Below are 23,344 nucleotides of genomic sequence, written 5' to 3'. Positions count from 1 at the left end.
GAGACTCCGTTCTGTGAATTCAAATAACAGAAATTAGAAAAAGCCATGAAATAAGCAAATAAGGTTTATTAATAGTTCTCTTATGCCTGGGGAAAGCCAATAGAGGCCATCACAATTTCAGTGCTCTCCAAAGGGAGAAAGCAAGGACAAACAGATTTATACCCTATGTGATATCATTTGTAGTAATTATCATGCTTTAGAACAGTGTTTTAGTGTGCCGCGAGATGTTGCCTGGTGTGCCGCAGGGCCGCCATCAGGGCAGTACTACCAGTCCTGCATTCAGGGGCCCGGAGCTGACAGGGGGCCCGAGGCAGGGGCACCAGTAGCTCGCCAAGGCAAAGTGAGTCGATCACCCAGGACTCACTTTGTCTTGGCGATCTAATCTATCGAGCCAATAAGTCTTCTTCTCCCCGACGTCAATTCTGCAGTCGGAGAGGAAGTTCGGGCCAGCCAATCGCTGCCTGGCTGGGCGGAACTTCCTCTCCGATTGCAGAATTGACATCAGGGAGAGCATGCGTCGGCGTCTGCTTTGGGGCCTGTTATCCATTGGTGGGTCCTGTTCCCCGATGGCAGCGGCAGTGGCAGTGGCTTGGGGAACGGCAGGGAGAAAGAAAGAAAGGGGGCAGGCAGGGAAACAGAAGGAAAGAAGAGAAACAGAAAAAAAGAAAGAAAGGTCAGGGAGAGAGGAAGAAAAAGTTGGGGAGGGAATGAGGTGTGGAGGAGAGAAAGCATACAGGCTGATAGAAGGGAAGAAAGATTGGATGCACAGTCAGAAGAAGAAAGTGCAACCAGAAATCACCAGACAAGGTAGGAAAAATGATTTTATTTTAAATTTAGCAAAGTGGAGGCAGTATTACCACAGTTTTCAAAGGAATTTGCCCAAATAACTTAATAGTTAACTGGGTAAATTCCCAGAGATGAAAACTTCCCTTCACTTACTATGCACAGTTCTGAATTTATATCTGCTGTCTATATTTTACAATATGGTCACCTTTTACTAAACCGCAATAGTGGTTTTTAGCGCAGGGAGCCTATGAGCGTCAAGAGCAGCGCTGGGCATTCAGCGCAGCTCCCTGCGCTAAAAACTGCTATTGTGGTTTAATAAAAAGGATGGAGGGTATATTTGTCTATTTTTGTATGCTAAAAAACCAAATACAGAGAGAGACTGAGAGCTGTTGACGAAGAGCTACGTGTGTGTCTTTCTTCGATTCCAGCCAGAATATCAGCTTTGTGTTCAGCCAAACAGGCCCAGGTTTCGCACTGAATAAAGTATTTTATAATTTTTCACTATTCTGTTTACTTAATATTTCATAATAAAGTAATTATAAAATACTTTCTTTGTGTTTATTTGATTCCTATTCAAGAGAATTACTTTATATATAGTCAATATAGGCACAGAGTTAAATTTTTTAACATTTTCTAGTGGTGGTGTGCCTCGTGATTTTTTTCATGAAACAAGTGTGCCTTTGCCCAAAAAAGGTTGAAAAACACTGCTTTAGAATACAATGGCACAGTTGATCACATGACTTCCTTTCCAAGAATGCATTAAGTCACTTTTGATCTCTGACCTTTTCAGACACCAATCATGTCAGTAAAAAGCCTACATCCTGACTTCTGTATGACCTCCCAATTAGCATTATATGTTCTATAAGGAACAGATTCTCTCTGTAAAAACCCCAAGTTTCCTGCTCCTTTGAGAACCTTATCTATAAATTCCATATATGAAGAATGGTAAATAAATTTACTCTTGTCTTAAAGAGTCACAAAGTCAAACTAAACTTTTGAACTTCCTTAGCATAGCTAGAGTGCAGATCCAGCACTTTAAACTTTTCAATCTTTAATTACAATGCCTCAGACTTTTCCACTAGAGCTCATTTTAATTCCCTAAATTTATATACACTCAGTTTTGATTCATTCACAAAGTCTAGTAGTTTTCATATCATCTGTGACACCTATCACACCTGTAAACTTCAGGAAATCTTCAACACTGTGCACCATCTCCTCCCCTTACCCTGCATCCCTTTGTGCCATCTCATCCCTTTCCCATGGTCAGACATCTCTGCCTTCTCTCTTCCCCCCTCATATGGTCTGGCATTTTCTCTCCCTTCCCACTACTCCACCTGTGCAGCATCTCCCTTTTCCTCTTTTCTAAACCCTCCAGCCCATGCATTTGTCCTCCCAGTAGGTACAGTATATGTCTTTCCCAACCCCCTGAGCATCTGTCATCCCTGCCTTCCCAACTCCCTACCCCCTGCACTGAGCATATCCCTGCCAGACTCTGCACCCAGCCACCACCCCCCGCCAGACTCTGCACCCAGCCACCCCCATCAGACTCTGCACCAAGCCCCTTTCTTTCCCTCACTCCCCTGTCAGACTCTGCACCCAGCTAGTGAATGACACAGTTACTGTTACCCATGGCTAGCCGCGGGGAGCCATGGGTAACCCGCCGAAAAGGGGAGCGAAAAAAATAGTGGTTGCAATGGAGATGGGGACAAGGCCATTCACCGCCCTGTGGGGCAGTGAATGGTCTTGTCTCTGCAGTGAAGGGAACATGTGCGGTTATGGATTGCACAGTCTAGCAGCTCCCTCCCGCCTGATCGCCGCATCACCTTATGTGGCAAATTTAATTTTTCTTCTCCCAGCAGCACACTTTCAACAAGTCACGCGCATGGCTGCTTCAGTTGAATCTTCTCCTCTGATGCAACTTCCTATTTCCGGTTGCATCAGAGGAGAAGATTCAATTGAAGCAGCAGCATGCACGAATTGTTGAAAGTGTGCCGCTGGGAGAAGAAAAATTAAATTCATCACATAAGATGAGGGTGAGGGAGGGAGGGAGATGGCGGGATGTGGCGATCGGGTGGGAGGGGGCTGCTGGTCTGCACGATTCATGACTGTGTGTGTTCCCTCATACTAAGAAGGAGGGCATGAAAGAGAAAGAGATGCTGGGCCAAGTGGATGAAGAGGGAGGCAAATATTGAACCCACAGCAGGAAAGAGAAAGGGGAGGATAGGCAGGTGAGCCAAATGTTGGAAACAGGGGGAGAAAGAGGGAAATAAGCTAGATGGAGTTGGAGAGGAGAGAGACACATTGGTGTGGAAGAGGAAGAGAGGGGAAATCTAGACACAGGAAGGTAACAGAAACAGAGGGGAAATTATGTGCATGCATAGGGATTGAGACATAAAGGGGAGATACATGGGGGAAAATTATGTTCATGGGGGCATAGGGACAGAAACATAAAGGGTAGATACATGGGGGAATTATGTGCATGGGGGCATAGGGATAGAGACATAAAGGGGAGATACATGGGGATGGTATATGGACACGGGTGGGGGGGGGGGGCAATGCCAGCACAGGAGGGAGTATACAGATACAGAGGGGAGATATTAGAAATGGGGAAAATAGGAACACAGAAGGGAGATGGTTTGTGCGGATGAGATAAGATGGCTAGCAGGGATGGGACGGGGACCGAGCTTGCTGGGACGGGGACTGAGCTCGCAGGGACAGGACGGGGACAGAGACAAATTTTTTCCCCATGTCATTCTCTACATTTAGCCCTTCCCTGCCAGACTCTGCACCCAGCCCCCTCCCCTCCTCTGACAGATTCTGCACCTAGCCCCTTCCCTCCCTCATTCGCTCTGCACTCTGCCCTGTCCTCCTACCTCCTCTGGCCTGGTGGTCCAGAGGTGCAACGGGCAGGCCACTGCTAACTTGGTCGGTCACGGCTGGTTTCTTCTGCTGCTGAGTGGCAATGAGCGGGAGTGCACTTTGATGCTCTTGCTTGGCACTCAGCGGCTTCTTTGACTGGCTCCCACAAATTCTTGCAATTTGTGAGAATTTGAGGGCACCGGTCAAAGAAGCCACTGAGCACTGAGCAAGAGCATCAAAGCGTGCTCCTGCTCAATTCCGCTCAGCGGCAGAAGAAACCAGCCACGACCAACCGGGTTAACAGTGGGCAGGAGAGCGGAAAGCTCGCTCCTGCCTGCTGCACCTCTGGACCACCAGGGACATAAGTAAGTGGCAATTTTTGGGAAGGCCACAGCCCCTGTCCAAAACAGTCCATGTTTCAACACTATTGTCTTCCTCAGGGATCCCTTTAGGTCCTATGAGCAGGCTTGTGGATTAAATAATAAAAACAATAACTTCTGCGCTGGTGAGATACACTCAATAGCGAAAGTGTTACTATGTTCAAAATCACTCCAACATCTATCTACTGGTACTGTACATCTAAAGTTTCCCTACAGGATATTAAATCATCATGGCTTGCAATAGTAAAAGATGTCCTAATAACTTTGTTTTATCATGAAAGAGCTTTGCAAATTCATCTGCAGATGGTCCACTATTCTTTTGAGTGGACTTAGTTATGCTAGAAAGAGATTTCTAAAGTTTAAATAAAACCTTACTCTGATGTTTGGAACTATTTAGAGTATCTTGTTTCCATAATACGTTTTCCAGGCTCTGTTTAGTTCTTGATTATACTCAGTGATTTTCCTTCTTCAAATTAATTTATCAGCCTCTAATTTACTTTTTTCCCCATTTACGTTCTAGTCTTCTACAATCTCATTTATGGTCACAGTAGCAGGTGGAATACCAGGGAGCTTTACTGGTGTAGGAAACTGACTTAGAGGTTAGAAATGCCATGAAGTCAAATGTTTTTGCTGATTTCTCCTTCCATGTTTTCAATATCTTGTCAGTGTTACAATCATTAGGGGAGTTTGGGGGAGTTGCTAATAATTGAGACCAAAACTCCTTTATATTTATCTTTCTCCTTACATTTATCATTATTCCTTGAACAGTTTTATTGATTTTTAACATAAAAATAATATAGAAACTCCCTAAAAGGTGGTCAGACCATGGTACCCTCTGCCATTCCCTATTAGAAATTAAAGATTGCTGATTATTTGAATCCAGATAGCTAAGAAGGTCAAATATGTGTCCTTTCACATGTGTACTATCAGGCAAAATAAATGTTAGTGTTAATGAAGTCTGGGATGCACCGGGAAGGAGCCTAAGGCCTGATGGGCTCAGATACCTAAGGCCCCTCCCATAAGAGGGGCCTTATGTTCCTAGGCCAACCAGAGTCTTAGGTCTCCTTCCCAGTGCATTCTGGGATGCACTGGGAGTGGCCTAAGACTCCGATTGGCCAGATACCTAAAGCCATTCTCATGAGAGGGCATTAGGTTTCTGTCCAATTCAAGTCTTAGGCCACTGCCAATGCCTAAGTTAATTGAAAAAACCATCAGAAAAGGCAAAAATTGACAGTGTTGAAGCATCTACTGAGGCCTAAGACTCCTGTTGGCCCAGGTGCATAAGGCCCTTTCTATGGGAGGGGCCTTAGGCATCTGAGCCCATCAGGGCCTTAGTCTCCTCGCCGGTGCATCCCAGAATGCACCGGGAATGGGAAGGCCTGCAATTTTCCAGTGGCAGGCCTGCTGGCTGGAGGGTGCATGCCTCCCTCCAGCCGGACCTTCTGTTTACAAGGTACAGTGTGGAGTTGGGCGGTGGTTTCCATTTTAGGGGCATTGCTAGGTGGGTGGGTTAGCAGGTGGAAGGATGCTCACGGGTAGGTTGGGGTTGGTTGGTTGTTGGGTGGAGGGGTGTTTTGGGGGGGTCTGGCAGGAGGGAGTGGGCATCCTTCCTGCCTATTGCAGTTGGGGGGGGGGGGGGGGTTGAAGGGTTCCAGCAGGAGGAATTTGGTACTCTTCCTGCCAAGGATTGCTTGTGGGGTTCCAGCAGAAGGAATTGGACACTCCTGCAGGGGGTTGCACGGGGGTTCCAGAAGGAGGAATTGGGCACTCCTCCTAATGGGGGGATGCTTCAGGGGGATACTTCGGAGGGATGATGGCAGGAGGGAGTGGACATCTCTCTTGCCGCCCGATTTCGCACAGGTGGAGGGGGGCAGTTCCCTGCCATTGCCACGCAGCTGATCGCAGCAGGGAGATTTCCTTGCCGCAATCAGCTTAGTGACAACATGATTCTCTAAATGGCATCTGTAACATGGACGCTGGTTAGAGAATCGGGATGGCGATTCTATATAGGATGTCTGTGTGCCATTTTCAAAAGCCGCTTAGGTGGCTGCTGAGAATGGGCGTCCTATATAAAATCAGGCCCGACATGATCCTGTATAGGATGCCCGAGTGCGATTCTCAAAAGCCACATAGACAGCTGCTGAGGCCGGGCATCCTATATCACCCACTAAATCTCCACAGTTAGGCACTAAAGTGCAGTCAGGAGCCATTCCTGGTTAGTTAAAATTTTGAATATCGGCCAGAATGAGACTTGAAGCAAGGTCAGAAAAATGCTATACTAAATAACTTTTACTACTCAAACAACTTGCAATTTTTATTCCAAATCTTATTGATAGTTTGATGTGAGAGCTGACTGTTCTCTCTCCATTTACTCATTGTAAACACATTCTTAAATTGTGTTATGCAGTTGTTCATAAACTCAGAGCTGCAAAACATTTTCAGCAGACTTAATATTTTGTACTGTTTATATAGTTCATAATACAGTTCTAAGTGTTTTTCCCTAACAACCATTGTCTGGCATTTTCACAGTGTTATCAGTGTTGTTGAAGATTGGATAGACTGATGATAGTTGCAGTTGTTCGGGTCTCACCCCATCTGGTTAGGTAGAACCAACGTTTCAGCCATCATGCTGTGGCCTTCTTCAGGGTGTTCTATGAGGTCTGCAGTTTGTCTTTATATACAGTATAGTTGGTCTTCAAACCTGATTGGCTGGGGCTTGAGGACCTTGAGCCAGGAAAATCCATTGGTCACGAATTTGAATTTTGACAGGAAAGTCCATTGGTCACTTTGATTGAAGGGCAAAAGCATTTGTCCTCAGCCCCAGTCCTTTTTGTACTAAATTTCTTTTGGATGAGTGGTTGTCATGCTTTGTTTTTGGAGAGCCCTTTATCTCCATTGAAGTTATTGGGGTGTCTTGGATAGGCTGCTCCTCTGTTGCTCCAAAATCTGGTGCTGGCTTTTAATTCATTGTCTGTAAAATTCCACCCAAAATGGACAATACTGAGAAAAGACTCCATTCGTTGAGCTGCAGTCTGATATATTGGGACTTCTAAGTCTATCCTGAATCATTCCCCAATGTCCTGCACAAGAAAAAGAAGCCAAGCATTCAAAAGAAAAAAAAAAAAAAAACCACCATTATTTTATCTGGTCTCAGAAGCTTAGGTGCCTAATATTAGGTACCACAAAGATGCATTGCTTAGAGCCAAGTCTATAACAGTTTTGGGGTGCACCTAAGCTGTCACAGAATAGTAGTGTAAATCCATTTTGGCATGCCTAATGGAAGGTGTAGTCATTTACACCATGGCAGGTGTAAGTGAGCATGACTAAGAACGCCTTGCAAAGCATACAACTGATAGTATTCTACACATTGTGCAAATTGCTAGGTGACAAAGGGTAAAGGGTATACTGCCTTTCTATGGGAACATTAAAAGTGGTTTACATATTCTATATGCAAGCCGTTGCTCCTCCCATATTAATATTTCCTTGCAGTTCTATGCTATGCTACTTGGGCACACAAGTGATGTCACTTATGTGCATAGGTGGGCCTGATCTATAAATTAGTGCATGTAAATCATGCATACATTTAGCCACCTCTTATAGAACTGCTCTTTTAAATTTATACTGGTTCAATAGAAGGCATCAAACTATAGAGAAGTCAGTTTTCTTCAAGATCAGTATAGATTTTTTTTTCTTTCCAACCCAATGGAAGTTAGAAATAATTATACAAAAGAGGTCAAGGCTGTCTGTGTGCTGTCTATAGCTTTTACTGAACAGTCTTTACCATAGATTTCCTCAGGTTTTGTACTAAAAAAACAAGGACTCCTCTGAATGGCCATGGACTACTGAACTCACTCTGAGTTATATTGACAATTGTATGAGGCTCCTATTCAGTTAACCCTTACTTCTGTAATCTTAGGGCTCCTTTTATGAAGGTGCACTAGGGCCTTAACGCGTAGAATAGTGTGTGCTAAATTGCCCCGCGCACTAGCTGCTACCGCCTCCTTTTGAGCAGGCGGTAGATTTTCGGCTAGCGCACGCTACTCCAGTGCATGCACTAAAAACGCTAGTGCACCTTTGTAAAAGGAGCCCTTAGTATTATCAGCCACTATGTAGTTCTTGAACAACTTTCTTTAATAACATAAAGTAAAGAATAAACACAATTGATGAATTCAAGGCAGTTCAACTCTGTCACCGAATCTTCTCACTCTACCAGCATATTGTATTCACAGGGAAGCTGGGAGTGTGTCCACACTAGAGAGTTGCACGGGGACAGAAATCCCACCTATCCCCGCCAGGATCCTCTCCGTCCCCACCCGTCCCCGTCATGATCCTCTCCGTCCCCACCCATCCCCGCAAGGAATTACCTCCACCCCGCCCATCCCCCATAAAAAGCAGCAATTACTTCTGACAGGATCATCAATTCCACAGTTTCTTTTGTGTTTGCGCTGCTGTTTTCCTTGTGGAATCTCTTTGGTGGAACCCTTTTTTTGTTTTCTATTCAAGTCATTAACTTATAAACCCCCTCTTTTACTAAGGCTGACATGTCCATTATATTATATGGACGAACCCTGCTTCCAAAGCCTTCCATCCCCGTGGGAGTCCCATTGGCTAGAGGGGGGTCCCTGTGGGAGTCTCGTGGGTTTGGGGGGATTCCCACGGGACCCGCAGGATTCCCACGATCCCCATTCCCATGCAGACCTCTAGTCCACACATGTTGTGGAAAATAACACTATGCTCCAACCTAAGCTGCATTAGATTAGCAGAGATAAAGGGTGAAAACCTGGTAGAAATACAATGTTAGACCCAGGTTCTCATAAAGCCATGCAGTCTGACAAATATGACAACTGTTCACACTCAAACTGAAGAAAAGTGGGCTTATGCTCTGTAGTTGCAGCCTTGTGAAAAGCAAAGTTTTCTGGGGATTTAAGTCCACAGAGCACAGTTTACTTATACATCTTAGCATAAACACTTATAAGAACATAAGCAGTGCCTCCACTGGGTCAGACCCGAGGTATATCGTGCCCAGCAGTCCGCTCACGTGGCGGTCCAACAGGTCCAGGACCTGTGTAGCAATCCTCTGTCTATACCCCTCTATCCCCTTTTCCAACATAAAATTGTCCAATCCCTTCTTGAACCCCAATACCGTACTCTGTCCTATCACGCCCTCTGGAAGTGCATTCCAGGTGTCTACCACATGTTGGGTGAAGAAAAACTTCCTAGCATTTGTTTTGAATCTGTCCCCTTTCAACTTTTCCGAATGCCCTTTTGTTCTTGTAGTTTTCGAAAGTTTGAAGTATCTGTCCCTCTCCACTTTCTCTATGCCCTTCATGTGTTTGTAAGTCTCTATCATATCCCCTCTAAGTCTCTTCTTCTCCAGGGAAAAAAGCCCCAGTTTCTCCAATCTCTCAGCATATGAAAGGTTTTCCATATCTTTTATCAAACGTGTCGCTCTCCTCTGAACCCTTCTTAAGGTACGGCGACCAATATTGAACGCAGTACTCCAGATGCGGATGCACCATTGCCCGATACAACGGCAGGATAACTTCTTTCGTTCTGGTTGTAATACCCCTCTTGATTATATGAAAAACTGAGTAAATGTCCACATAAAGTGGAGGCAGACCAGTCTGTCTGAGGAAAAAATAACTGAAAATTACTGGAATGGGATGAAACGACATCTGGGAAAATGGTATAAAGACACATTCCACCTGATATTCAGACCTCGGGAGATAGATGCCTGTCTCCTGCAGTTCATGGCAAATTCAGAAATTCAATGTAGATGCCATATCCGGCAACCAGCAACCGGCATTGAATTTTCAGGGTTTTTTGGGCAGTTGAGACATAGCCAGCTAAGCCAATATTCATCAGCTGGCTGGCTAAGTCACAACAGCCAAAGATAGACCTGCTTTTTACACTGAAGTTAGCTGTCGAGCCAGTAACTATTGGCAGTGACCGGTTATGTCACATGACATTCACTGGCTATGTCTTGTGCTATCCACTGAATGTGATATTCAGCGGGAGATATTCAGCGGGAGATAGCCCGCAAACTCCCGCTGAATACTGGTGGATAACTAGTTATGTGCTATTTATCTGGAAGGGAATCGATCCCAGTCATCTAAATAGCGCTGAATATTGGGCCCATTAAGTTAGAAAATGGGCCATATCAGACCATGGCTCCAGAGAAATAAGTAATGATATAAAAAAAACAAACAAGTGAAGCTGCATTCTGTCTTTTGTGACCCACCTATGCTACTGCTAAATAACTTCCCCTTTTACAAAAGCAGTTTTTAGCAATGGCTGTGGCAGTAACAGCTCCAATGCTCATAGAATTCCTATGAGCGTAGGAGCTGTTCCTGCTGTGGCCGGCGCAAAAAACCATGCTACACTTTAGTAAAAAGGAGGGGGGGCGGTAAATGAGAGTGGAGATGTGGATTGTGGTTTGTTTGCTCTCTCTGTGCCCCAGTTTGAACTGTTTGAACCCTACCTATTGAGGCCTGCCTGTTGTGTTTGTTTCTCTTTGAGCCCGTTGTCCACACCTGCTTCCCCTCTATTCACACCCATCGCCTGTTGTAGATTAGGCCCCCCCCATCCTCTTTTGGTGCATCCTTCCAACACCAGTCCCACTGTCCCCAACCCATGTCGAATGTAGTTCCTGACCTGCCTGGACTGTGTTTCTCACTGTCTCTGTGTGCAGTCCCTCTTTCTCTGTGTTCAAGTATACAGGTGCTGACTGGTTATGCAGAGTGTGCTGGTGCTGGATGAGCGTGAACTGGGTGAGTCTGTACTTTGAACTGTGCTGGTATTGGGTGAGCAGTGATGTAGCCACAGATGGGCTCAGGCCCACCCAACAGAGACGCACCTCTGTGGCTCCCCCAAGTCCTGTCAGCTGAAGACTCCCATCATCTCTCCCTTCCTTCCCTTGAAAGCGTTCCAGAATCTCTCAACTCTGCCCCCAATTCTTCTGTACCTTTTAAATCTTTCAGTTCTTCACCACTAGCAGCAATCCCTGGTCACTTCTGCCAAGGCAGCTCTGGGTTCATAATAGCAGCTGTGACCCCCAAGGTAGTCTCACAAGGGGGATATCAGCTCTCATTTGGAACCCAAAGCCAGTATGGGCAGAAGCAAATGGGGATCATGATACCCATTCTACTCAGAACACAAAGACATCCTTCTGGTAGGCCTAGGGGAGATGCCTATGGTGGCTGGGGTAGGGGTTAGCAGATGTGTGGATTTACACAAACATGTTCTCTTTTTAGAGGACTGTCCGAGTGTCTGAATGGATTTTTAAAACCCAGCAGTTTGTCTGAGTTTTAGAAGGCCTCGGTTCTGACAAGAGCTCCGAGTTGTGTCTGGAGGACATCTACACATGCTCGGAGGTCCTCTAGCCATGGCTCTGAGCTTGGGAAAGATGTGAAGATTATGGTGGGGCTGAGGTGGGGTGGGGTGTAGGGTTACCAGATTTTACATCAGTAAAATCCGGACCCCCTAGACTTGCCCCCAGGCCCACCCAGTTCCACCCATCCCCACCCTGTTATGCCCCAAGTCAACCCTCAGCTCCGCCCCAGCCCCGCCCCCTGCTGCCTATTTGTTGGACAGGAAGGCATTCGTGCATGCGCGGATGCCTTCTCCCGATGCAATTTCTTTTCTAAACCCGGACAAAGTGCTGGATTTTGAAAAGCCATCTGGACCCCCGAACATGTCCTCAGAAGGACATGTCCAGGGACATCAAGATGTCTGGTAACTAGTGGGGCGGGGCCACGTTTCCTCTTTTTTGCTTCATATCTGGTAACCCTAGGCTGAAGGGTTTTGGAGGTAGGAGAGTCTTTGGATTTGTTGAATTATTACCTGTAGACACTGCTTGTGCTAAACAACTGGACCAAATGTTGGATGAAGGGTTTTCTGTCTCTCTATAATTTATGTTCTGCTGTGATGGATTGCTGGATGCAAGATTTTGAAGGAGAGTGCCATCTTGCTCTGCAGTATCAGTTTCATTTCTGGTAGTCTTCGTGTTCTGAGGTAAAATGTTGCCTTTCCCTGTGGTGTGCATATTGACTTGAATGCATTGCTGAAATCCACAATCCTGCAGCAAACTTATAGCACTGGATTCTAGCTCAGATCCTAAGTTTCCCATCACCAACACATGTGCATCTTCTGTCAAAGCATAGAAAACAATTAGATCAATACAACCCCCTGGAGAGCTGCTGAGATCAAACACAAGTCATTCCTAAAGGATTTACAATCTCAAGGTATTTTTTATTTGATATACAGCAATAGAAAACATATCAAAGTGGTTTATATTTAAATGTAAGAGGAGAAAGGAATCAAAATATAGTAAAACAAAAGGCGACACTACTAAATATGTTTTGAGAATGGCCTTTGATTTATAATTTTTGGTCAGAGGTTTTTTCCAAGGTTAGTAGTATGTGACATGTTAAATGATATTATAATAGTTACAGCCTATTTTGGCTTTTTGACATACAACATCCAGTACCTAAGGGTTTTAAAGATTTTATGAAAAGGGCGATTCTTTCAGGGTTGAAAGCAATTCTTTATTCATGGATAGAGCCTATGGGACCAAATTATGGTCACTGGAGAGCATGAATGTTATATCTAGTGCTCATGGAAGCTATGTCTGTTTCTGACTGGGATAAGAAACAAGGTAGGATTTTACTTGTTATTTGAAAGCCATTTTTAGAACCATTGACTCTAGCTGCTCGCAGTCATGTTTTGTTAGGTAGACCTTAAATTGTTTTATCTCTTTTTAAGCAGTCTTGGAAGGAGAGATGGGTAGGTATAATTATTACTATTATTATTTATTTTTCAATTATTATATTTATATGTTTATTTGTTCAGGAAATTGGGTGGGTAATTGAATGGGTGATGGGAAATGGGTTTGTGGCATAGAGATTGAAAGTTGAAATTGAAATTGTTTAAATCTGATATTTGTTGTTTACATTTACAATCTTTTTGTATATCTAATCATCATACCAATTGTATTTTCTCATGTTCAATAAAAATGATTTAAATATATAAAACAAAAGGAGGCCTAAATTACAAAATCATTAACATAAAAATACTAAAATGCTGATGGAGTGGTATAACTATCTTTAGATTTAAGTTGATGCAAGTGTCACGGTACCTAGCAGGGTTCCCAAATAACTCCACACAACCAAGTGATTCGACAAGAAAAGAAATTGTATGATTTATTCGATAGCAATAGGAGAAGAGTGGGTGAGCTCTTCAAATAGGAACTAATTGATACAATTAGATAATGCAAGATGTTAATACTATAGGGTAAATTACAGAGGCAAAAGGATGTTACAGGTTACCCATCCGGATTGGCAACAGTTCAATGGCCTGATTAACTTCTATAATCTGCAATCAGTTTGACACGCTTACCACTACTTCAAATACTCAAGTCTGCAGAATGTCACATGCATAAATGAGGCTTAATGTAGTCAAAGTGTGCACACAATGCTACCAGTCTAAGAAAGTTTCTGGAAACGTTGCAGCTGTTTTGTGTTGGGTACCATGATCCTTGGCGTCCACATCTTCACAGCTTGTTGGCTTAGGAACTCTGGATCACAAACAAACCAATAAAGGCAAACCCTAATCTAAAAAAAAAAAAAAAAAAAAAGGAAAGGGGCTAACTAGATGCAAAGAAAAAAAAAATGGAACAGGAGTTTCCTATCTATCCCTCCCCAACAGCACCGGCTTCTGTGCTCACATTGAGGCAGACTCTTCCCACCTGTCCTAGGCTCACTGTAATCACTGGCTAACTACCGCTAACCCCAAAGGCAGGCTCTGATACAGGTCTCAGGAGGCAGGCTTAAATGCAGTTTTCATAGACAGGGTTAAATGCAGTTTCCAGAGGCAGGGTTAAATGTTCAAGTTCAAGTTTATTGCATTTGATATACCACCTAAAATTCCTAAGCAGTTTACATAAAAGAAAAACTTTTGTACAAAATTTTAAATAAACATAAACAGAACCGAGAGATGTACACTGATTAAAACATTAAAAGATGTCACTAGACACAAAGGGAAAATGGGAAGAGGATACATCATATAAAATAAAGGATTAGGGAAGGGGATAAACCAAGAGGGTGGGTAGAATGTGAGGAACAAGGGAGAGAAAGGGAAAATGCTTGAGTACCTGAATAAACTCATGTAAACCGTTCTGAGCTTTCCTGGGAGAACGGTATAGAAAAACTGAAAAAAAAAATAAAAGAGAAGAAGAGAAATGTAAAAGCTTGTGAGGAAAATTCTAAGGCTGAAGAAGTGATGTAGATGTTGAAAGCATCTTGGAATAAAAAGGTTTTTAGGCCTGATTTAAACTTGGAGGCACAGCACTCTTGTCTTTAATTGATAGGGAGGGAATTCCACAGTGATGGTGCTACAACTGAAAATATCAAGCAAATGAAATATGGCAAATTTATAAATGAAGTATATCCAGTACAGTCTTGAAAATCTTAAAAGTGTGAAATTGCTGTATGTCTGGATGTCAAATTTATTATTTCTTTCAAACCGACGCCTCAGCCCCACCACTCCACCGCATATATTGGCTCCCTGGGCTTTTGGCTGAGGATAAGTACCGCTTACTTCTAAAATTTATAAAATTTATAAGATGATGGGAAATAAATTTAAATCATTTTGATATGTAGTATTCAGAAAAATAAGTAAAAAAGAAAGTTTAAAGCTTAAAAAATTTTTTTTTCAAAGCTTGGCAGCCAATGATGAAGCACCACAACATGCTTCCCGCGATATAAAACAATATATGCGGTGGAGTGGTGGGGCTGAGGCGTCGGTTTGAAAGAAATAATAAATTTGACATCCAGACATACAGCAATTTCACAACTGAAAATATGGCATTACGGATGGTGTCGTAAACTATTTGGCGCATAGAGGGAACTGTAAGAAGAAACTGTTGGATCGATCGAAGCATCCACGAGGTCGTATATGGTGTCAATAATCTATCAATGAAAGCTGATCAGATTGTACCTTAAACATGAGAAATAATGTTTTAAATGTGATCCGACTTGCTACTGGCAACCAATGTGCGTCTTTTAAGAGAGGTGTCACATGATCATATTTTTTGGCCATGTATATCTAATCTAATCTAATCTAAATCTTGGGTTTATATACCGCATCATCTCCACAGGTGGAGCTCGACACGGTTTACATGGTTAGGAAGCAACGGAACTCTAGTGGGTTTATAAAAGTAAGTAAGAGAGAGGTTAGGTGTGATAATAATAGGGAGGGGACGGGTTACGTTTTGGAGAAGAGCCAAGTCTTCAGAAGCTTACGGAATGGTAGAAGGGGGCTCAAGTTGCGGAGAGGGGAAGGGAGACTATTCCAGAGCTGAGCGATTCTGAAGTGGAGGGAGGACCCGAGTTTACCGACGAGGGAGATACCCTTTGAGGAGGGGAAGGATAGTTTTAATTTTTGCGTGGATCTGGTGGAGAATGGATTTGAGGAATTCCAGGATAGAGGAATAAGAGGTGGAAGGATGCCGTGGAGCATCTTGAAGGTTAAGCAGGCACATTTAAAATGGACCCTGGAGATGACAGGAAGCCAGTGCAGCTTGGACAGGAGTGGAGAGGCATGGTCAAATTTGCTTTTTGAGAAGATAAGTTTGGCCGCGGTGTTCTGGATTAGTTGGAGTCTGTGGAGGCTTTTCTTTGTTAAGCTAAGGTAGATGGAATTGCAATAGTCCAATCTGGAGAGGATGATGGACTGTACGAGCACGGCAAAGTGTTTTTGGTAGAAGCAGGACCTCACTTTCCTCATGTGAAGGCTGTGAAAGCATGTTTTTATCAGAGAGTTGAGGTGGTCGTTGAAGGATAGCGAGGAATCTATGGTGATGCCCAGAACTTTGCTAGAGAACTCTAGTTGTAGAGAGGTGCCTGTGGGCAGTGGGATGGAGGTGGGTAAATGATCAAGTTTGGGGCCAAGCCAAAGTAGTTTGGTTTTGGATTCATTTAGTTTCATTTGTACAGCAAGAGCCCAGGATTGAAGTTTGGTTATGCATGAAGAGATGTTTGCTGCGAGATTGGTGAGGTTTGCGTCGGTCTCGAGGAGGATCAGGATATCGTCAGCGTAAGTGTAGAGTATTTCTAGGGGGGAAAGGTGGAGGAGGTTCAGGGAGGACATATAAATGTTGAAGAGGATAGGGGATAGGGGGGAGTCTTGTGGAACTCCACATGTCGGTTTCCACGGGGAGGATGAGGTACCATTCTTGGTGACGATGTAAGAGCGAGAACGTAAGAAATTCGAGAGCCAGTCAAGGACCGTGGAGCTGATGCCTATCTCGGAGAGTAGGAGGATTAGAATGTCATGATGGACAACGTCGAAGGCTGCAGAGAGGTCGAATTGGAGTAGAACGGCAAATTTTTTGTGAGAGTGGAGTTGTTGGATCTTCGAGGTTAGGGAGGCCAGGAGGGTTTCAGTACTGAAGTTGGGTCTGAAGCCGTATTGATACGGTAGGAGGATAGAGAATCTTTCCAAGTAGGCTGAGAGTTGGGAGGAGACAATGGACTCAAGCAATTTGGTTAGGAGTGGGATGTTTGCTATAGGGCGATAATTGGATGGGATGGAGGGGTCTAGGTCAGCCTTCTTCAGTAGGGGGGTCAATGCAATGTGTCCCATTTCAGGTGAGAAGAGGCCTGATAGTAGGGCAGAATTTATGAGTTTGGTGAGAGATGAGATGGCCTGTGTGGGTATTTTCTCAAATAGATAGGATGGAAATGGATCCAAGGTGCAGTTACAGGATTTCAATTTCAGGCAGAGCTTGAGGACCTGCGATTCGGATACTTGCTCAAAGGCAGTCCAGGATCTATTGACTGGGACAGGGGTGATGATTTTATATGATTTTAACCGCCGTGTTTTGTATGATTTGAAGCCTTCTGATTTCCTTTTATGTGATGCCATGGTAGAGTGAGTTACAGTAATCTAAACGAGATATCACTAACGAATGAATAAGAATTGTAAGAGATTTGGTGTCTAGAAGAGAATGTAAGGAACGGATCATTTTAAGCTTGAAGAAGCACTTGCGAACTACTGAGCTGATCTGTTTGTCAAAGGAAAGTTTATCATCGAGGTTAACACCTGAAAGCTTTATGGCTGTGTTGAATTTAATTGGGGTCGATCTGATACAAATAGGGATCTTCAGAGATTCGTTATTTCTCACTGGGAATAAGAGGGCTTTAGTCTTTTCAATATTTTGAGAGAACATGTTTTCTGCAAGCCAGTCACAGATCATGTAAAGTTTTCGATTGATTTCCTGAAGCTCACTGATGTTCTGTGTTTTGGATAGAGTGATGAAGTTGAATATTGTTGGCATAAGCGAAGATTGTAAAGCCAAATGATTGGGCTATAGTCAATAGTGAGGCCAGAGAAAGGTTGAACAACATGGCAGTGGCGTACTATGGGTGGGGCAGGGGGTGTGGCCACCCCAGGTGCCAGCCCAATGGGGTTGTACAGCTGGCCGGGTCCGGAACCTCCCCTGCTGCTCTAAATGGCACCTCAGCACAGCTGCTGTACTTATTCCAGAGCAGAGTCGGCAGCCACACTGAAGTGCAGGAAGGTCCCACGATGACTGCGTCTACCGCCTCTGCTCCGGAAGAGGTAAGTGATGTTGGAGGGGGTGGACCGACAGCCGCAGTCATCGCAGGACCTTGCCGCAACTCCCTACATCTGCCGGCCCACCCTCCTCCGACGTCACTTACCTCTTCCGGAGCAGAGGCAGCAAAAGCAGTCATCACGGAACCTTGCTGATTTGGATGGAGAAAGGAGCACAGCAGGGTGGTGGAAGGAGAAAAAGGGGGTCAGGGTGGTATGGAAGGGTGGTGGAGGGACAGAAAGGGTGTCAGGGTGGTATGGAAGGGTGGAGACAGGGTGAGAAAGGGGGTCAGGGTGGTATGGAAGGGTGGTGAAGGGTGAGAAAAGGGGTCAGGGTGGTATGGAAAGTGGTGGAGGGTGAGAAGAGGGTCAGGGTGGGATGGAAGGGTGGTGGAGGGAGAGAAAGGGGGCAGATGCTGATGGAATTGGTGTGCGGGGAAAGAGACATAAGGGGGAAGGATACTGCATGGAATTGGGTTGGAGGGAAAAAAGGGGGCAGATGTTGATGGAAGTGGTGGGAAGGGAGAGGAGAAAGTGAAATGCCAGATCATGGGGGTGTGGGAGAGAGAAGAAGAGGAGAGGAGAGAGATGCCAGACCATTGGAGGAGAGAAGAGAAGAAGATGGATGCCAGACCAATGGGGTGAAGGGAGAGATGGAAGGGGGAGACATAAAGTTTCTGGAAGGTGAATAGGAGAGAAGATGCCATATAGAAGGGGCAGAGAAAGGGTAGACAGCAGATGAAAGAAAGAGAGTGACAAGAAGATTAGGAAAGCAGAAACCAGAGAAGACAAGGTAGAAAAAAAATTCTATTTATTTATTTTTTGCTTTAGGGGAGATGCATCGCTGTTTCTGTGGTGTTGCATTGTATGCAGAGTCCAGCTTCCTGATGCTTCAGTTTAACCTTTGTCTACGTATTTCTATTTTATCTCCCCTTTTACAAAACTGTAGATAATTTTTTAGTGTTGGCTGTGGTGGTAACAGCTCTGATACTCAGAATTCTTTGAGCATCTGAGCTGTTCCCACCGTGGCTAAAAACCACACTACAGTTTTGTAAAAGGGGGAGGAGTTAGTTTGTGATTACATATTCCATACTAGGCGAAGGTGTTTTCTGTGTTCTGTATGTTCGAAAAGACATTGTGTAGGATTGATCTGTACTAGTCTGGCTTGTTTAGTTTTACAATGGGTGTATTGATGTACTGCTCACTGCAGTATGTAAGATGCTACCTTTTCTTAGGTACACTCTTGTGTGACGTGTGGCTTGTTACTAAAAATCATAGTAACATAGTAACATAGTAGATGACGGCAGATAAAGACCCGAATGGTCCATCCAGTCTGCCCAACCTGATTCAATTTAAATTTTTTAATTTTTTCTTCTTAGCTATTTCTGGGCAAGAATCCAAAGCTTTACCCTGTACTGTGCTTGGGTTCCAACTGCCGAAATCTCTGTTAAGACTTACTCTAGCCCATCTACACCCTCCCAGCCATTGAAGCCCTCCCCAGCCCATCCTCCACCAAACGGCCATATACAGACACAGACCATGCAAGTCTGCCCAGTACTGGCCTTAGTTCAATATTTAATGTTATTTTCTGATTCTAGATCTTTTGTGTTCATCCCACGCTTCTTTGAACTCAGTCACCGTTTTACTCTCCACCACCTCTCTCGGGAGCGCATTCCAGGCATCCACCACCCTCTCCGTAAAGTAGAATTTCCTAACATTGCCTTTGAATCTATCACCTCTCAACCTCAAATTATGTCCTCTGGTTTTACCATTTTCCTTTCTCTGAAAAAGTATTTGAACGTCTGAATCATATCTTCCCTGTCTCTCCTTTCCTCTAGGGTATACATAGTCAGGGCTTCCAGTCTCTCCTCATACGTCTTCTGGCGCAAGCTTCCTATCATTTTTGTCACCCTCCTCTGGACCGCCTCAAGTCTTCTTACGTCCTTCGCCAGATACGGTCTCCAAAACTGAACACAATACTCCAAGTGGGGCCTTACCAATGACCTGTACAGGGGCATCAACACCTTCTTCCTTCTACTGACTACGCCTCTCTTTATACAGCCCAGCATCCTTCTGACAGAGCCACTGCCTTGTCACACTGTTTTTTCACCTTTAGATCTTTGGACACTATCACCCCAACGTCCCTCTCCCGTCCGTGCATATCAGCTTCTCTCCTCCCAGCATATACGGTTCCTTCCTATTATTAATCCCCAAATGCATTACTCTGCATATCTTTGCATTGAATTTTAGTTGCCAGGCATTAAACCATTCCTCTAACTTTTGCAGATCCTTTTTCATATTTTCCACTCCCTCTTTGGTTTCTACTCTGTTACAAATCTTGGTATCATCTGCAAAAAGGCACACTTTTCCTTCTAACCCTTCAGCAATGTCACTCACAAACATATTGAACAGGATTGGCCCTAGCACTGATCCCTGAGGGACTCCACTATTCACGTTTCCTTCCTTCGAGCGACTTCTATTAACCACCACCCTCTGGCGTCTGTCCGACAGCCAGTTTCTGACCCAGTTCACCACTTTGGGTCCTAACTTCAGCCCTTCAAGTTTGTTTAACTGCCTCCTATGAGGAACTGTATCAAAGGCTTTGCTGAAATCCAAGTAAATTACATCTAGCATATGTCCTCGATCCAGCTCTCTGGTCACCCAATCAAAAAATTCAATCAGGTTCATTTGGCACAATTTACCTTTTGTAAAGCCATGTTGCCTCGGATCCTGTAACCCATTAGATTCAAGGAAGTACACTATCCTTTCTTTCAGCAAAACTTCCATTATTTTTCCAACAACTGAAGTGAGGCTCACTGGCCTGTAGTTTCCTGCTTCATCCCTGTGACCACTTTTATGAATAGGGACCACATCCGCTCTCCTCCAATTCCCAGGAATCACTCCCGTCTCCAGAGATTTGTTGAACAAATCTTTAATAGGACTCGCCAGAACCTCTCTGAGCTCCCTTAGTATCCTGGGATGGATCCCGTCTGGTCCCATCGCTTTGTCCATCTTCAGTTTTTCAAGTTGCTCATAAACACCCTCCTCCGTGAATGGCGCAGAATCTACTCCATTTTCTCGTGTAACTTTGCTAGACAATCTCGGTCCTTCTCCAGGATTTTCTTCTGTGAACACAGAACAGAAGTATTTGTTTAGCACATTCGCTTTCTCCTCATCACTTTCCACATATTGGTTTCCAGCATCTTTTAGCCTAGCAATTCCATTTTTCATCTTCCTCCTTTCACTAATATATCTGAAAAAATTTTTGTCTCCCTTTTTTACATTTTTAGCCATTTGTTCTTCCGCCTGTGCTTTCGCCAGACATATCTCTCTCTTGGCTTCTTTCAGTTTCACCCTGTAGTCCTTTCTGCTCTCCTCTTCTTGGTTTTTTTAATATTTCACGAACGCCAACTCTTTCGCTTTTATTTTCTCAGCCACTAGGTTGGAGAACCATATCGGCTTCCTTTTTCTCTTGTTTTTATTGATTTTCTTCACATAAAGGTCCGTAGCCATTTTTATCGCTCCTTTCAGCTTAGACCATTGTCTTTCCAGTTCTCTTATGTCCTCCCATCCTAACAGCTCTTTCTTCAGGTACTCTCCCATAGCATTAAAGTCCATACGTTTGAAATCTAGGACTTTAAGTATCGTGCGGCCGCTCTCCACTTTAGCCGTTATATCAAACCAAACCATTTGATGATCGCTACTTCCCAGGTGAGCACCCACTCGAACATTAGAGATACTCTCTCCATTTGTGAGGACCAGATCCAATATCGTTTTTTCCCTTGTGGGTTCCGTCACCATTTGTCTGAGCAGAGCCTCTTGAAAGACATCCACAATCTCCCTACTTCTTTCCGATTCTGCAGACGGAACATTCCAGTCCGCATCCGGCAGGTTGAAATCTCCCAACAGCAGAACCTCCTCTTTCCTTCCAAACTTTTGGATATCCACAATCAGATCCTTATCAATTTGCTGCAATTGAGTCGGAGGTCTGTAGACTACACCCACATAGATAGAAGTTCCATCTTCTCTTTTCAGAGCAATCCATATCGCTTCTTCCTCTCCCCAGGTCCCTTGCATTTTGGTTGCTTGGATATTGATCTTTATATAGAGAGCTACTCCTCCACCTTTTTGACCATCTCTGTCCTTCCTAAAAAGATTATATCCTGGTATGTTTGCATCCCATCCATGTGATTCACTGAACCATGTCTCTGTGATAGCGACAATATCTAGATCTGCCTCTAACATCAGGGCTTGCAGATCATGAACTTTGTTGCTTAGACTGCGAGCATTTGTGGTCATCGCTTTCCAGCTATTTTTCAGCGATAATCTCCTTTTTCGTATGGATTTTTGTTTCGTTTCACTTTCCGTTGCAATACTAAGAAATGAGTTGCTGATACTGCTTATGTTGCAGTCTTTACTACTATCACATCTTTTCTTTTGCCGGGGATGGTCTCTATAATTGTCCTTCGTACATACACCACCACCACCTTCTAGTTTAAATGCCTAGAAAAATATTGTCTAAATTTCTCTGCAAGGTTTCTTTTTCCTGCTGTAGTAATATGTAGCCCATCAGTGCAATATAGCTTCTTGTCCTTCCATGTATTTCCCCATCCTCCTATGTACCTGAAGCCTTCTTGATGACACCAGGCTTTGAGCCATCTATTAAAGTCCTCTGTGTTTTTCACTCTTTGCTCTCCCTTTCCATATGCAGGCAGTATTTCAGAAAAAGCTAAAGTGTTTACAGAAGGTTTCACGCCCTCACCAAGCTCCCGAAAAGCTTTCATGTTTTTCATACAGATGGGGGGGTGTAAAAAAATGATGGGCCCCGGGTGTCACATATGCTAGGTATGCCACTGCAACATGGGCAAAAGTACGGAACCCTGAAAAACTCTAAATTCTCGAGTGTAGGGCTCAGAAACTGAGTTATGAAGATTTACCTGATAGGTGTGTTCCGTGAAATAAGATTTAAACCAATCTAGTGCTGTACCTGAGATTCCCAATGATTGAAGTCTCTTTAGTAACAAGAAATGATCTATCGTGTTGAATGCTGCTGTTAAATCTAGAGATACTAGTAGAACTGACTTCCTTTGGTCAAGAAAGTATTGGATAGCAGTAACGAGGCCAAGCAGAGACAGTTCAATAGAGTGGTGGGGCCTTAACCCTGTTTGGTTAGCACGTTAGGATATTGCACGTTAGGTTGTAGCACGTTTTTCGAGGAAGGGAGACAGCTGGTTAAATACATTTTTTCCATATGCTTGGCCTGGAATGGAATATTGGCGATTGGATGGAAATTTGAACAGTCATTGGAGCAAAGGGAAGGGTGTTTAAGGATAGGTCTTATAGTGGGTCTTCCAGAGTTTAGGAAGAGAACCAGTAGAAAGGCTGTGAGAACCGGTGGAAAGGCTGATCAAGCTGTGAATGAAAGGAATTACGTTTTATTAGTGATGGTGGCAGACAGGGCCGGATTAATGGGTAGGCCCAATAGGCACGGGCATAGGGCCCGAAACTGTCAGGAGGACCTGCTAAAGGAGGGTAAAAAGATGACTCACCTTGCAATTTTTTTTCCAAACGGAAACAGCCCCCCTCCCCGCAGCATCAACAGCGATGGCCCCCCCAGCATAAACAGCGATGGCTCCCAACCCCGTGGCATCAAAGGCAATACGGCCGGCTCTGCTCCAGGAAGGTCCTGCGATGACTGCGTCTGC

The 23,344-nt window shown here is 44.2% G+C and overlaps 1 protein-coding gene across 4 annotated transcripts in view; it reads right to left on the bottom strand.

Moving 5' to 3' along the window:
• Positions 1-6,070: 6,070 nt before the first annotated feature.
• The window catches only part of LOC117358675 (endonuclease/exonuclease/phosphatase family domain-containing protein 1-like), a 78,135-nt gene continuing 60,861 nt past the window's right edge, over positions 6,071-23,344 (bottom strand). The window contains exons 6-7 of one of the 4 annotated variants that reach the window (XM_033940175.1): positions 11,868-12,173; positions 6,071-7,105 (exon numbers count right to left, since the gene is read on the bottom strand). In XM_033940175.1, the coding sequence (XP_033796066.1) occupies positions 6,990-7,105; positions 11,868-12,173 (422 nt within the window). In that variant the 3' untranslated portion in view covers positions 6,071-6,989. Of the gene's footprint in view, positions 7,106-11,867; positions 12,174-12,900; positions 13,637-23,344 lie in introns of those variants that run through there. The other 3 variants (XM_033940174.1, XM_033940177.1, XM_033940176.1) reach the window with 3 other exon arrangements.

Source organism: Geotrypetes seraphini, chromosome 4, assembly GCF_902459505.1.
Source record: "Geotrypetes seraphini chromosome 4, aGeoSer1.1, whole genome shotgun sequence".
Taxonomy (NCBI): Eukaryota; Metazoa; Chordata; class Amphibia; order Gymnophiona; family Dermophiidae; genus Geotrypetes; species Geotrypetes seraphini.
This window is presented reverse-complemented; position numbering and strand designations above follow the sequence as displayed.